This window comes from Schistocerca nitens, chromosome 4 (genome assembly GCF_023898315.1).
Source record: "Schistocerca nitens isolate TAMUIC-IGC-003100 chromosome 4, iqSchNite1.1, whole genome shotgun sequence".
NCBI classification, from domain to species: domain Eukaryota; kingdom Metazoa; phylum Arthropoda; class Insecta; order Orthoptera; family Acrididae; genus Schistocerca; species Schistocerca nitens.
In genome coordinates, this window is record NC_064617.1 from 263,140,963 (window position 1) to 263,158,355 (window position 17,393).

The 17,393-nt window shown below is 37.0% G+C and overlaps 1 protein-coding gene across 1 annotated transcript in view; it reads left to right on the forward strand.

Moving 5' to 3' along the window:
• Positions 1-16,926, forward strand: part of LOC126253530 (condensin-2 complex subunit D3-like) — a 161,618-nt gene extending 144,692 nt beyond the window's left edge. Inside the window, exons 10-12 of the mRNA XM_049954913.1 lie at positions 12,878-13,071; positions 13,183-13,320; positions 13,849-16,926. Of these exons, the coding sequence (XP_049810870.1) occupies positions 12,878-13,071; positions 13,183-13,320; positions 13,849-15,276 (1,760 nt within the window). The 3' untranslated portion in view covers positions 15,277-16,926. The remainder of the gene's footprint in view (positions 1-12,877; positions 13,072-13,182; positions 13,321-13,848) is intronic.
• Positions 16,927-17,393: the final 467 nt, after the last annotated feature.

Sequence of the window (17,393 nt, forward strand, 5' to 3'; positions counted from 1 at the left end):
AGAACTGGACGAAGGTGGAAGAGGGGGAATGGTGGAAAGACAGAACACAATGGAGAGGCTTGTGTTCCCGACAGACCCAGCCAGTGGCTGGAAACTGCCCAAGATGATGATGACTAAACAAACATTGTTTATAATTTTTCCCCTATTTTCTTTTTCAAACTGTCTCTTATGAAAACTTTTTATTTTCAAAATGTCTCTGCTCCATATTTTGATTCCAAAATGTCCCTTATCCAAGAGTTTTTTATTTATAACAAAATTTTGAAATAAGTTATTTTTATGATGTTTTTTTAATAACAAAAATAGGTAACTAAGAAACATGCAGAAAAAATTTCAAGTTTATACATACAACAGAAATTGTTAAATACGTTTATTACTAAGTATCGAAATTTATGCCGATTGGATAAAGTGACTCAAATATTACCTCCCTGATTTTACTTTTAGTAATTCATGGAATTTTACTCAGGATGTATATGATTTTGTCTCTGTCTTGGCTCATACCCTTAACAAAGTACTTGATTAAACCTTGTTTAATATGTAAAGGAGGAAGTAAAAACCTGTTAGAATCTACCAGAGGAACTTGTTGAACCTTCTCTATTTCTGGTTCCAAAGATTTATGAAGTAGCCAGTCTTTTTTTACGTAAAGGGAAGCCTTATCTCGGCTATCACACTCGCCCAGAATATAGCAATATTTTGTGTAGTTGAGCTACAGGCCAAGAAGTATGGCTAGAACTTTGAAGTCGCTACAGATGTTCCAATTGCATTCACTATAATTTATAGCACTCAACAGTTTTTCCATGTTGGAATATGTCTGCTTCCAGCGTACTGCATAACTGATTGGAATTGATAGCAACACATTTCCATTGTTCACTAACACAGCTTTCAGACTTGGTTTTGATGTGTCTGTGAACAGTCATCTGTCATCGGGATTATGTTCTATGTCGAATTTACTCATAAGACCAGTTACATTTTTACTATATACTAGATCACTTTTTGGTGAAAAATAATCTTCCAGAGTCTCTCGACATGTTTGAAAAAGAGATACCTCTTAACATCTTCAGCAAGAGCTCTCAACTGCTTAAGTCTAAAGGCCAACAATTCTGTGCCACTGCTTGACAATCTCAGATCCCTCACAAGATTATTTAGTTAATTTTGAGTGATCAGATGGCTATTAGAGTATGAAATGTTGACTGTGAACTCAGGGTCAGTGGATGACAACGAATCTGCACCAACGTTTGGCATGCCTGCATCAAGTTTGTGTGGGTCTTGGTCTTTCTCGGATGAACCGCTGGAGTAAGATGCAGGAGGTTGTGGAACAGGTAGTGTGGTGACCTGTGTAAGAGTCCTTACCCACAATCTGGGCGAGCAGCTGTATGGCGTGCCTCAGAAGTCGCAAGATGTCAGCACCTGCAGAGGCTTCCACTCGCGTATGCATGCATGGCATCTCTGTAGAGCGCTCTTCTGGCTGGCTGATGGCTTATAGAGTTGGGCCCAGTCAGCTTTGTTCTCAGTCCTATAGATTATCATTTATGTCCTGACTGGAAGCCACTTTCTACAATCTCGGAAATTATTATTCTTTTTCTTCAGACTTTATCCCGTATCTACATTGGGTCAACCTGTTAAATTTTGATTTGGCATATCAGTCGAATAGGATGATCGGATAACTTTCCTGTTGCTGCCCTTTCCTTCCATGAGATGGAAACTGTGGTACCTCATCTGCTTTTGTCTAGCGTTAGCCATGTGAAAGTATGAGAATGTGTTCAAAATGTTAGTGAATCCTGTAACTGAGGTGTGACATGGGTATTCACCAAGCTGGACATGGGAAATTACCTAAAAGCCACATCCAGGCAGGCCAGCAAACTGACCTTAATCATAAATCCGCTGGCCAGATTCAATCCACGTCTAGTGTGCCTACATGAGTCCCGAAAGCGATGTTCTAACTTGCACAGCTGTTCAGCTGTTCTGGTGTCTTTAAGAGGACGGTTATGTATCAGATTGTACTGAAATTAAAATGTTTCATATTTGAATCTTCTGAGAGGAAATTATATATTCCTCCTATCCAGAATACTTGGCAAGGTGTTAGGTGGAAGTTTCATTGTGCTGCAAAGTGGCTGGTTCGCCCATTTTTACTTACTGATCACTTTTACTCATAAATCTGACATATACCTAAGGTTTAATCTTTGTTATGTATGTTTTACATTTGTTTTGCCTTTATTTTTATTACAAATGCAATGTTTCTTTTGATTTTATGTGCCTTTAATCACTGTCATGTGGAAGTATTGAAATTAGAACACACTCTATCATTATGCACCATTCAGTTTAAATAATCACAATCATTTTCATAAATAATAAAAAGTGGAGGTTCATTGTGTGACTTAAATACAGCAACTGGAAAAAGCAAGATAAACACTTGCTTTTTACACAAAAACAGAAGTCGTCGTAAGATGTACAGAGTGTATTGCAAGAACCTTATGTTCTATTCACTGTGTGCAACGACTACATTCATTACCTATAAAGTTCTATTAATGAACAGATATAATAAAAAATACTGATTTGAAATTGTTGTGGTGTCAGTATTACGCAATACAGCCACATGTGGCTCTTAGCATCTAAGCGACTTTCCATAAAGTTGTGATGAATGTCAATCCACTTGTTTCCTTTTCAGCAGATTTTCAAACCATTTTGAATTAGTATGGTCTGGTTGTCAATGCTGTAAGTCACCCTATAGAGTTACTTCAAAGATCAGAACTTGTGACAACTTGCAAAGATATGTAACGCTTCAGTAAAAATAAAGTGAAATTAGTTTCCATTGAAATAAAAGAACAAAATTGATTTAAATGAGTGTGTACTATTGGCATTGTTTTCTTTGAAATGCAATAATGTCCTTTAATTTACTTACACTACAGTCCGATTCATGAATGTTGGGCCGTTTGCACAGGTTGTGGCACAGATTCATTGCCAGTTCCAAGCAACAGTTGCAGTACACCCATACATGTACTTTGTGCTTGAAGAAAGCAAATTATGTATCTCGCTTGCTTGTGTAAAATTTGTCACATACAGCCATTACCAGAGAGACAACTCACAACAAATGAAATATTCACTAAATTACTTGCTGTGATCACAATTAATGCTTGCATTGGCTGTGAGGTTCACATCAGAGCGCACAGAACACTACTGAACCCTCATCGGTTGTTGGAGAATATGTGCCATATATGTGTAGAACAAGCCAAAACTCGCCACCATCATTTGTGACTCCAGCTATAGGCTATTTCAGCTCCCACACACTTTCGTGGCAGATGGGTGGACATGGTCACAGACAACGGTGATGTGTGGGTAGTTCTTGCTGTCAGGCCATAGTGTATGCAATCCTACTGCACTAACTGTAGGCAAGCAGGCGTGGGTGGCCAAGCAGCTTGCACTGGCACAGAAAATATGCAATAGGGCTGTTTGGTGGGTAGCATACACTATCTGCACCTCCTAGAAGAGGTGCCTTGCCTGATAGGGCAATGTTGGGACAGCCTGGCTTATACTATAATATTGCAGTCTGTCATGAGATGCAGCTAACATCCACTGCTGTTAATATCAGTTAGTCACCTGCTTATACAAGAGTGTCAACTGTCTGGTAATGAAACACTGATAAAATTTGTTAGGAAGTACATGTGTAAGGAACAATATACATCATATAATTACAGAGATATACACACATGCTCAGCTAGGAAAGTACTGGTGTTAGCCAAAGCATTTGTCTGAAGTTATTTAGGAAATGTTAGTCTCCATGTTTCTGAATCAGAGGCCAGTGTTTGAACCAACACACTACTTCATTTGGTTTATCCCTAGTTTCCAGTGCTCTTATGTTTATACATACTAAGAACAACTAAGTGATAAGATGGCAAATAGTTATCCACTGTTCATTGCCTATCTCAAAATTAATCATTGCATACACCACTTGCTCTCACAGATGAGGTAGAGATCATGAACTTGCTGCCACACCTCTAGTAAATCTGCATGTCTTCCCTTCTGCCTGTCTGGAAATCTTAAGAGAACATCCCCTCATAATGAGTGGTGTGTTGTAGAATAGTGTAGATGAATTCTTTGTCCCATGGATCTGTCTCTGTTGAGGAGGTCCTTGTGAGTATGGAACATATCAGATTTTTTTACTTACATTAATACAAAATACCACAATAGTCTTTGTGTAGATTGTTCTGGTGCGTAGTTTTGATTTTGTAAACTGAGCTGTTTGTTGGAGAAAGGGGTATATCGAAGATGGAAAGGATACACTGCTGCTCACCACATAAAGGAATGTTGCATTGCAGACAGGCACAGTGGGAGGTGGGGGGAAAGAAGAGGAAGAAAACTAAAATTATTTCTGCTTTTGGACAAAGCTCTTCTTCAGAACTAAAAAACCCACAGACATTCATGTAAGTGTGTGAGCATGATTGGGTGAGAGTTTTCTACTTCTGAAGAAGAATTTTGTCTGAAATATTTCTAGCTTTCAAACAGTTGAAACTCCAGGTAGGAATATCAACAGTGTAAGTAAAGATAGATCACTACTTACTGTAAAGAAGACTCACTAAGTTCCAGACAGGCACAATTAAAAGACACTTACACAAAGCTTTCGGCCATAGCCTTCATCAGCAAAAGAGAAACTCACACAACTGCCAATTCTGGCAGTTCAGGTCAAATGCATTCAGGCCTGAGCTGCTGATGAAGGCTATGGCCAAAAGCTTTGCACATGTGTCTTTTAATTGTGCCTGTATGCAACTTGATGTGTCTGCTTTGTGGTAAGTAGCAATCTATCTTTTCCTTTCCTATAGTGTTGATATTTCTAGCTTTCTGTTTCATTGTGCCTGTCTGCAGCTCAACATCTCCTCTAGGTGCACTCCATCCTTTCCACATTGCTGTCAGTTCATCTTATACTTCCCATTGTTTAAAAAAGGGATGTGTTATTTCCAACAAATTTTGTTGAGGAATAAATATACTGAGAAGCAGTAGTTAGTATGTCCAATTCCTTGAACAAACTTCCACTGAATGTTTGTGAATTCACGTCACAAATAATGTGCATTACACTCTTTTAGACTCTGAAAACTGTTTGACTTGGAGACTTATCTCAAGGAATGATACAGTATGAGATTATGCAATGAAAGTAAGGGAAGTGTACCAGCTTTTAAATTTTTATGTTACCTGTGACTGAAAGCATTTGAATTGCAGAAAAGCATTTGAATTGCAGAAAAGGATTTGTTCAGGCATTTACTCAGAGTTCTCTAAATAATATTTAATATTGTAATGTGCAATATTTAAGACCTACATTTCGACTGACTTTTTAAATAAATCTGTTTTAGTTATATCTTTCTTCTCCTTGGGCAGATTATTATACAGTTCAAATCTGAAGAAAATGTTGTTTTGAATTTTTTGTTTGCTTTTCCTTTTGAAATGTTAATTCAATCTGCCTCTTGTTCCATAATCATACATAGAACTATTTTTAGCTAACTGATTAATGTTTTCCCTGATGTGCATACCAGATTGATAGACTAGATCACTTGTCACAGTAAGGAAGTCTTATTTTTAAAAATATTTCTTTACAATGAGCCCGATTACTACTTTTCCTTTTACTGTAGTTTGAAAATTGTGTTCATCTTATGTGCATTTTATCCCCAGAAATGAAACCTATAGCTAAGAACTGAGTGAACTTAGTAATAGTATGTCACAACAAGGCGTTGGCTGTTACATACTGATGGAGGGACCCAAAAGACATAAAATGTTGATTAGATTCACTTTACCAGTAATTTTATGTTTCCATTACAATAAGTTGGCAAAAGTCAAGGTATACTGATGTGCATGTATACAGATGGTGATACTGTTGTGTACACAAGAGCATTGCATTGGTGGAGCTGTCATTTGTTCTCAGGTGATTCATGTGTAAAGGTTTCTGATATGGTTATGGCCACACAAGGGGCGTCAACACACACTGAACATGAAATGGTAGTTGGAGCTAGAGGCATGGGACATTCCATTTTGCAACACATTAGGGAACTCAGGTTTCCAAGATCCACAGTGTCAAGAGTTTGCTGAGAGTAAAAAATTTCTGGCATTACCTCTCACCATGGGCAACGCTGTGGCCGACAGCCTTCACTTGACAACCAATATCACAGGCACTTGCATAGTTGTTAGTGCTAACAGAGAAGCAACACTGTGTGAAATAGCTGCTGAAATCAATGTGGGATGTACGATAAATGTATTCGTTAGGACAATGCAGCGAAATTTGGCATTAATGGGCTATGGCAACAGATGGTTGGCATGAGTACCTTTACTAACAGTATAACATCGCCTGGCCTGCAATGCCTCTGCTGGGCTTGTGACCATATCGGTTGGACCCTAGTTGATGGGAAAACAGTGCCTGGTCAGATGATTCCCAATTTCATTTGGAAAGAGCTGATTGTATGGTTTCAGTGTGGCACAGACCCCACAAAGCTATGGACACAGGTTGTCAACAAGGCAGTGAGCAAAGTGATTGTGGCTCCATAACGGTGTTGGCTGTGTTTGCATGGAATGGAGTGGGTCATCTGGTCTAACTGAAACAATTGTTGATTGGGAATGGTTATTTTGGCTACTTGGAGACCATTTGTAGCCATTCATGAACTTCGAGTTCCCAAATACTGATGTCATGTAACCACGAGACAACAATTATTGCCGGCCGGTGTGGCCAAGCGGTTCTAGGCACTTCAGTCTGGAACCACGTGACCGCTACGGTCGCAGGTTCGAATCCTGCCTTGGGCCTGGATGTGTGTGATATCCTTAGGTTAGTTAGGTTTAGGTAGTTCTAAGTTCTAGGGGACTGATGATCTCAGATGTTAAGTCCCATAGTGCTCAGAACCATTTTGACCAACAATTATTCATGATTGGTTTGATGAACATTCTGAAAAATTCGAGCAAATGGTTTGGCCACCCACGTCACCCAACATGTATCCTAGCAAACATTTATGGGGCATAATAGATAGGTCAGTTCGTGCACAAAATCCTGCACCGGCAACATTTTGACAGTTAAGGACAGCTATAGCGGCAGCATGGCTCAGTGTTTCTGCAGAAGACTTCCAACGACTTGTTGAGTCCATGGTATGTCAAGTTGCTGCACTATGATGGGCAAAAGGAGGTCTGACTTGATATTGGGAGGTATTCCTTGGCTTGTCACCTTAGTGTACATTTAAACTGAAAATCAATATTCTAAACTGAAAATCAATATTCATCCCTCATAATTGAGCTATTGAGCTCTGTTACTGCAATCCAGGAATGACTCACAAGAGAACATTCTCAAGTGTCAATAAACAATTTTTATGAAACTTGGTGGTTATGTAGAGGGGGCAAAATAGTGCAATATAATTGTTTTTGCTTGTGCCCAATTTCACTTTTAAGGGATCAAATGCACCCCAAAAGGGAGTGTAGCATTTTAGGTTTAGAGGGAATATCTTCTAAATGATGATATATGACAAATGTTTTTCACTTAAAAGTTGATATGTAATTCATGTTACTGAAAACTGTATAATCAATTTTTGTAATAATTTGAAAGTTTGCAAAATATCCCTCCACCAGTAATTAATTTTGAAAAATGAAAACTAATCTTACAAGATAAATTAAAGAAGCTTTTAAGCCATGTACATCCTTTTGTATAAAACAGGTTTCTGAAATATCATTTTTGGAAAATAAACTGTACACAGTGTGCTATCAAAGTATTTTCAACATACCTGATTAAAATATCTAGACATGCATGACTGTTTCAATTATTTATTTTACTTAAATTTATTTATGTTTGTAATTGTTATTTTATATTTTTCATTAATTTTTTCTCCTCCTCCCCATGTGTATTTTTTAATTGAAAATAATAAATAACTCATTATTATGATAGAAAATAGTTACAATAATGATAATCTGTAAAGAAACACTTAAACTGTAATGTTTTTTACACTACTCAAATAAAATAACGAAATTTCTTTACATAACATACATGCTGGAGAAGACAATATAAAACAAAATTCAGCAGGATTTGCAAGTTGTTTTTATTGTTGTTGTGGTAATCTTCAGTCTGAAGACTGGTTTCATGCAACTCTCCAGGCTATTCTATCCTGTGCAAGCCTCTTCATTTCTGAATAACTACTGTAGTGTACATCCTTGTGAATCTGCTTACTGTATTCATCTCTTGGTCACTCTCTATAATTTTTAAACCCCCACACACTTCCCTCCAGTACTAAACTGGTGATCCCTTAGTGTCTCAGAATGTGTCCTGCCGATCGATCCCTCCGTCTTGTCAAATTGTGCCAGAAATCTGTTTTCTCCCCAATTCTATTCAGTACCTCCTCATTAGTTACGTGATCTGCCCATGTAATCTTCAGCATTCTTCTATAGAACCACATTTCAAAAGCTTCTACATGTCGAGTCGGGAGGAAATGTACATGCTTTGAGGGGTGATAGTGTTAGTGATTATGAACAAAAAACTTCATATGGACGTATGCCCTATTCTGAATGGTTTCCGAGATAGAACATATTTAATATCACTGTTGTACATTCTTCTTGAATAACTCGAAAACAGCCCCCTCCAGTGAAAACGTGTTGCAGTACAAAATTAAACTATATTAAATTTCCTACAAAAAAGGTCCTATTCATTTTTTCTCTGGAACTAATGGTTTGTGCGAAGAGAGCACGAGAATGTTGAAAAACTCTCTTGATGCACATGTGCTGTAGCTTACATAGTTTTTGTAGGCCAATTTGAGGTAGTTTCCCGACTTCGTGTCAATCTAATTTTTTTGATGTTTGTATTCATTGTCACCTGCTTCATTTACTACATTTTTATATTTACTCCTTTTATCAATTAAATTCAATATCTCCTGTGGAATCCAAGGATTTCTACTAGGCCTTGTCTTTTTACCTATTTGATCCTCTGCTGCCTCACTATTTCATCTCTCAAAGCCACCCATTCATCTCCTACAGTATTCTTCTCCCCTGTTTTTGTCAATTGTTGTTTAATGCTCCTTCTGAAACTCTGAACAACCTCTGGTTCTTTCAGCTTATCTGAATCCCATCTTCTTGATTTCCTACCTTTTTGCAATTTATCTACAGGTCATAACCATTAACTTGTGTTGGGAGTCCACATCTGCCCCTGGAAATGTCTTAAAATTTAAAGTGTGATTCCGAAATCTCTGTTACCATTCTATAATCAGTCTGAAACTTTCCAATGTCTCCAGCTCTCTTCCAGTGTATGACATTCTTTCATGATTCTTACAAGCCATTAAATTATGCTCCGTGCAAAATTCTACTAGAAGGCTTCCTCTTTCATTCCTTTACCCTGAGCATATTCACCATTGGTAAGGTCCACAATTCATAGGGGAGAGGCAGGGTCAACAGAACTAGATCTGAAAATCCTCTCACAAAGTTTTTCCAACATCAAAAGCCATATACATTCCATGGCTGTACCTGTATCATTGAGCCCTTTGGGATCACCAGGTGATTCTTGTCCTTGGACATGACAGTCTAAACAGCTTTTTTCACACTGACCTCAAGCCTCTTCGTAGGCAACTTTGGACCGAAATTTCGAGAATATCTTTTTGAAGCCCCGAATGTCAGCATTGAAATCTTGGAAACAAATGCCTTTCAGGCCAAAAGACATTTGAAAGGTGTTTTCTTTCTTAGTCTTCTGTCTGTATTATTGTTAGATTCTTGTGGTAGTCAGTGTGAAAGAACACTTTAGATCATTGTACCTGAGGACAAGGAACTTGTTGTGATCCCAAAGGGCTCGACAGTAAAGGGAATGGGATGTATCAGCTTTCAATGTTGAACGAGTTTTGTGAGAAGATTTTCAGGTCTAGTTTTGTTGAATGATTATGATGTCAGCCTCCACTTGAGAATCAATATAATCAAGCTACATTCATTAGTACATAATCGATCTTCTGTGCCAAGTCTTACTGATGCAGTGATATATGCCTGATAAAAATCTGGATATTTAGAGGATCACTCGTTACAATTTAAAATCTTGCTGCATTTTGTTTTATATTGTCTTCTCCATTGTATATGTGCATGGTATAGAAAAAACATTATGTTATAAGTGTTTCTTTACAGATTATCAGTATTGTAATCATTTTCTATCATAATGGTGAGTTAGTTATTATTTTCAATTAACAAAATACACATACATAGGAAACGATGAATGTAAAATGTAACATAATGACTTCAAACATAAAACAAATGTAAGTAAAATAAATAATTAGGATAGTAATGAATATTTAGATATTTTAAATAGGTATGTTGACAATGCTCGGATAGCAAATTGTGTACAACTTATTTTCCAGAAGTGGTATTCCAGAAACCAGCTTCATTACATGGGGGTGTACGTGGCTCGAAAGCTTCTTTTAATTTATATTGTAATGAAGGTTTTCATTTTTCAAAATTAATTAATGGTGGTAGGGTATTTTGCAAGTTTTCAGATCGTTACAAAAGTTGATTACACAGTTTTCAATAACATTAATTACATACCCACTTTTATATGAAAAACATTTTTTATATATCAACATTTTGAAGATTTTCCCCCTAAAGCTAAAATACGAAATTACCTTTTGCAATGTGTTGTACCCCCTAAAAGTGAAATTGGGCACAAACAAAAAAATTTATATTGCACTATTTTGCCACATCTACATGCCCACCAACTTTCATCAAGATCATTTTGTGACACTTCAGAAGTCAGATGCAAGGCAGCTGCTGGTAGGATGCACAGTTATAGTGTGGAATGTCATGTAACAGTATTGACTCTGCCCTTTAACTGTTAACAACTAAATAATTATTATTGTAGATACCCCACAAATATACCTATGATTTTCCACATCCACACAAGCTGTTATCTGCAAGGTAATATTACTGTGGACGTCCACAGATATCCACATCTGCACAGACCTCTAACTATAATGTTGCTGTCATCAGCAAAGAAAATTGTCTCTCCATGCCTTACATTGCCAGGAATGTCATTGATGTATACAGGATATTTCAAAAAAGGGTATATTCTACACAAATGAAAATAGAAACTTGGAGTAAATTGTAACTAATGCATAGGACAACTAGTTTTTAGTGTAGAGTTACATTCACTTGCTGTTGTTTGGTGGTGTTGCAGTTCCTCTCCACCCCCCCCACCCCCCCACCCCCCACCCCCCCCACCTCCACCCCCTCACACAACGGTACATTCCACAAAAGCAGCTCATTGTTAAGAAATGCTCTCATGTGCAGGTGCCAGTGTATTTGTGCTCATACCTTCTGAAAAATTAATTTTTTAGCATGTTATGCAATTGTGAAATATCCCAGACTCCAGATCTCCAAGGTATCCATTTATGCAATTCCAGTAACCATCTTCCCCACAAAAAATGAATAGCTTCTAAACCTTTTCTCAGGAAATGACACAAAATACATGAAGGTTTGGAGACACTCTCACTTTTGCTGTGTTATTGTCATGAAATTGATGCTCATTGGGTAACGAACAAGCGAGCGAACTAGTAGCACCAGGAGACCCCAATGGCAGCCACATGACTCGACAAATTACAGCTGGTGTCAAGTTGAGCTTTTACTTTCGATTTTTATGTTAAAAGTTTTCTCCAAGTCTCTGTCTTCATTCATCTAGAAGATATAAACTTGTGAAATGACGATCTCTAGGATTACTCATTATCAAGACCAGAGTAGATCCTAATATACTCCCCTGAGGAAGACATATGTTGTAATGTTTTGAGACTGGTAATTGTTATACTAAAAATTTAGCATGATCATAACTAAATGTAGACTAGCTTTTGCATCCTATTTTCCTAAATAAATGCCAGACTTTGATTGTGTCTATCAAAACTTCAGAATACATATAAACCTTCGATATTATAACAACTACATACACTAAAGAAAGTATACAGAATGTAAAGCAGGTAAAATAATGAATAAAATATGATTAAAAGCTTATGATTCCACAAGCAAAGAAATTGTACTTGTGTGTGTCTGTCTGTCTGTGTGTGGTTTGTGTATGCGTGTGTGTGTGGGGGGGGGGGGGGGGCTGCATTCAAATATAAGTGAGACATTGTTTGAATATTTCCTAATACCTTGAATTCTTTAATTGTATTTTACAAAAAAAAGTAAAAGTTTCAAAGACACATCTTTATCGACAAAATATGTATTCACATTGTAAACAAACAAGCCTGAGATGTGAGTTTCACAGTTGAGCATTAGAGGGATTTGAAAACCAGACACTGAAATAAACAGTGAAGATTTGGTATTTCAAAACAGTTTGGTTTTTCTCATTTTGGAAAACAGAAATGCTCATAAAGACTTGAAAAGACTTCACACATTGTTTTTGTAAATAAGAGGATACTCAGATGTTATACAAGGGAGAAATTGCACTCATATGAATTAAATGATAATTTTTGTAACTCAGCAGCAAGAAATCAAAAGCAAAATTTCAAGTGTTCAACTGATCTTGTGGTTTAATTTTGCTCACAGTATTCTGGTGTCTGTCTTCTTCTTCTTCTTCCTCCTCCAAATATAACATAATCAGAGAGGTTGAATATTGGTGCAGGAACAGTATAACGTAAAGGGGTGAAGGGTATAGATGCTGGCATATCCCTTGTGATGTAGGTATGCAGTACAGAAAAAAATCAAAAATTCCTGTCTCCAGTTTTCACACCATTCTTCCTCCTTTTAAAAATACAGCTTATGGTGTTATAGGGAGTGTAATGAAGTGATCCAATTTTATTTCCTTGGAGAATTATACCAACAATCAGTTTCTTCAGCTGTTGTGTTTAATATTTCATTTGAGAACATTTAAGTGACAAACTTTTATTTTAGTCTTGAATAGAAGAGATGAAACTTTTTTCTGCAGGTGCTGTGGTGAATGACAAAATGTCACTGAATGGTGCTGGTAGACATGTTTTGAAAGATTCACTGACGGTGTTGGCATGTGACGAGATCAAATTGTCCTCATTGCGGTCTCAAGGAGAGGAAGAACCTGCAGCAGATGAGTCAGAAGCTGCTGCAGCTGTTCTTACTACTGCAAAGAAGACGATTATTTCCCAGGTAACCTACAACTTAAAATGGAATGTGTAAACCTTTGTCAGTGTTTGTTAAGAATTCATTAACTTCCTATATTGTTCATCACCAGATTAATAGTGACTATTATGTTTTTAGTGTGTAAAACGAAATACAATTGAAAATATTGTACCTGTTGTCATACAACTGAAGACAAAGCTACAAGCTGCTATGTCACCACTTGTTTTGGATCTGATGTCATACATCAAAGAATTGATGAGGGACTTTAAGAATGAGGTGAGTCTGTACCTTGTCTACTCAGTGAAAATGGGAGAGAATATGCTTTTCTGCTTCAGTCTATCATTCTAATACTCGCTCAGTAGTATTTGGTGGCAAAGATACACCAGTAATTATTCATTTGTGAATCAAATAAGAAATTTTCACAATCATGTCTTATTGTCGTAAAATGTGAATGACATATGTTAGTTGGGAGCAGATGGGTAATAAGCATTACAGTTCTGCTTGTAATAGTAATGTACTAATGTATTTCCAGTTTCTCTAATGAGTACTGCATGTAAAAACAAAACTGAAATCCTTAACTTCCTAATTTTCTTTTTTCTGTACTACAACTACTACTACTACTACTACTGCTGCTGCTGCTACTGTTACTACTGTTACTACTACTACTACTACTACTACTGCTGCTGCTGCTGCTATTACTATGATTGCTGCAGAGTTGGAAATGTATTAAGTAGGCCATAAAATTTTAATGATTGGTGTTTCTCTCTTTGTCTCTTTCTAATTATAATTTGTCCCCTATTGCAGATTAAAGAAATTTTTGCTGATGATAAGACACTGGCTGCAGAAATATTGTTTGATCTGAAGAAACATGAGGAACAACAAAAACAACTGGAAGCACAAATTGCTGCATCTAGGCAGGCCGCAAGTAGCGACACAGTTGTAGATGGTGAAATAGAACCTGTACCAAGCACAAGTTCCGGTAACAATCCCCAGGCAGTAATAGAGAAACCAGTTGGCAAAGGCGAAGCAGGGACACCATCAACGAAAGAGCAAAGTAAGAATATGGTCAGTGAAACAGGGAGGAGTGTACAACGTCTCTCCTCCAAGACTCCAAATACAAAACAGAGCCATGGGGACAATCAAAAAAGAAAAACTTTATCAAATAATGAAAATAGATCTGAGACACATATTACACCAAGTGCAAACACAACAGGAAAAAGTTCAAATACTAATCGTCTATCAGAGAGCAATGCTGATGAAAGTAGGAAGAAGAGAAACTCGAACAGGAGTAAACCTCCAGAAATGCAAGAGACACCACGTACCACCAGCAGTGCTCGAGAACAGCGTAAAAGCATCGTACAAATGTCTGCAGTAAGAACACCAGTGTCTCACTCAAATACCTCTGGTGATAAAGACAAATTAAGTGCAAGAACACCAGCCGCTACAGCTAAGTCTGGAACAGTTACTGAGGTCAGAACATCACAGCCTAGTGTATGTCCCTCAGCTGCTTCAGCAGGTATCACTAAAACCCCTACCAAAGGTACATCAGAACCTGTTTCAGATCGTGCGTTCGTTACACCAAAACCTGTCTCAGAACGTGTTTCAAATTCAGGAGCTACCCTGAGGCGTAGTACCAGTCGTGCAGGTAACTCATCTGAAACAGCTTCTACTAGCAATCATCCAAACACAATAAAAAGTGGTGCATCAAAGGATATACCTGAAACGCCACGCACAAGTAGAAGGCAAAGTATTCAGATACAGAGTGACAGTTCAGACCTTGCAGGTAGCCACAGACTGGGTAAAGAGCAAACACATACAAACAGTTCTCAAGATAGTGACATTTCATCTCATAACAGAATAAGCACCAATGGGGCCCCGTCTCCTGTCACTGGTTCCTTTGACAGCAGAATTGCTAGCAAAGAAGATGGAAAGGCCACTCCAAAGAATAAAACACTAAAAGCAGGTGTGCATTCAAGTAGTGAAAGTAGCTCTAATGCTCAGGACAAACGGGGGGAAACCCAACATATGAAGGAAAAACACAAAGTATCTGTTTCTAATAAATCTCCATCTACTTCAAGTACAACAGAGAAGGAATTAACAAATCATGCCTATAAACGTGGTGTAAAGAGAACAGCAGTTTCACCTCCTGTGAGCCCGGAGAACAGTGTAACAGATGACACTACCAGTGTAAATCGAAGACGCAGGAAGAAAGAAATTTCAACCCAGTCCTGAAACTTCAAAAACATGAATATAAATATTAAGTTATAGAAGTAAGCCATTCAACAGATATTTGACTGATGTTATATGGGTAAATTATGAACTTCTAAAATCACTGAATAAAAATATGTCTTTTTGATTTAGATTACTTTAGAACAATATTTACGTAAAAGTTACGTAAAAGCAGTACTCTGTTGAATTACTCAGCTTTTTTGTGATTTAAATTTTGTTATATATGTAAAGAAAACTGACTATTAAAACATTTTGTAAAATTTACAGTAGTAACAGTTTCACAAATATTCCTTTAAAATGTTTTATAGTCCTAACAACTGCTCCATTTTAGGCAGCAGACAGTCAGCATCTATAGCAATTGCACTTGAATCATGTAATTATTATTTAATTATAGATATTCCCATCTTTCATTAGTCATAATTTTAATTAAAAATGGCTAGGTTGTATTTCGGAACAGTTGGAAGCACAGGCTGGCTGATAATGTCACAGAATACTGTATGTTCTCCATTGGTCTTGTAAAAGAAAAGACTTTGCCCTTCAGACTCTTTATGAGGACAATGATGTAGAGTTGGTTCATGGCCAGGAAGAGATGAGGTAAATGAAGGGAGAAAATTAATCATAAATAATCAATACTTGGTACTCAGCAGTATGCAAAAAGTGAGGTTAAATCCTACTCATGTTACTTTTAGTGTCCTAATTTATCTTATTTAGATTATAATTGATGATTATAACTCATGATCATTTGCAACTCACTACCACGAGATTAGTATTGTCTGTGAAATACAGTAATCAGATTGTTGTATTTTTTTTATATGGAACCTGTTGTACCTTTGGTGCTGGTAAAAAGGCTATATTATTCCCAGTGTCCATTTTCCAAAAGATAATTAGTTTTGTTTTGTGCCATACCCTGATTTTTCAGAAATTAATAGGTCGCTATTTCTAAAGAAGTATTATGAAAAAATGTTGGTACACAGAAGTTTGTACTTTATCATATCGCAAAACAAATTTTATTTCATTGGATAAATAATAAAGACTGCCTCCATAGCCGAATAGTTATCATCACTGCCATCGTTGCTGAAGGTCCCAGGTTTGATTCCAGTAACTCGTTGGATGTTTTTGAGATAGGGAGGTCTGGAAGGGGGTCCATTCAGTCTCATAAGACCAAAAGAAGAGATGCTTGAATATCAGGATTCATCAAGTTATGATAATGGTGGGAGAAGTTGGTCCCATGACTGTAGATGTCTCCTCATACTGCCATGTAAGCTGCACTCGGAACAGGCTTAAGGTCTAATCCATGGGTGGTGAGTGGTGGACAAAAGATGAATATAAAAAATTACATTACATTGAAGAGTAATGTGCTATGGTGGTATAATGAATGTATTACTATCAGTTAAATCCCTTCCTGTGGCAATATTTGCTTTCATCATGACATTTCTGTTGCATATTTTTTTTGTAAAAAGCTATCGGGTTCCAGATTAAAGAATTTATTTGCACTGTTACCAGTTCCATTCTGGCCAACAGCGATTTCATATTTTACAATTGGACATGTAAATTAACCTCAATATGCCCAAAGGGAAAGAGGGTTTATGTTTACACAAAATTTTCATCAAATCTCCATTTTTATAATCTCCAGATTGTGAATCTTTGGCTGTAAGTATTGCCTACTTGTATATACAGTGAAGCTAAGCTGTTAAATATTTTAAACTGTATATGTTTTTTTTTTTTTTTAATAAAATTTTGTCTAGCTCATATACGGGTGCTTTTTGTTTTAACTTAATGCTAATAGTATAATTCCTATCCAGTTTCTGCAGCCCATTAATCTGTGTGTTAACATAAGTACGATTGTATTTATTTTTTGCATGCTGTTTGTTTCACATGAAACAGATTTTGTTTCAAATGAAAAAAATGTTTCCCACTGCTCTCGAGATTCAAGATAAATTCCGTCCAGTGCACTCTGTGAGCAGAAACACCATAAAACCTACCACTTCTTCCAACCTATTCCTTGTATTACACCCCTCCTGAATTCATTGTCAAATGGTATTGCAAATTGATAAGGTACTGTACTTTCTTTTCGAAGGAATTAAGATATGATTTCCCCGATTGTATAGTGTGAATGGTGG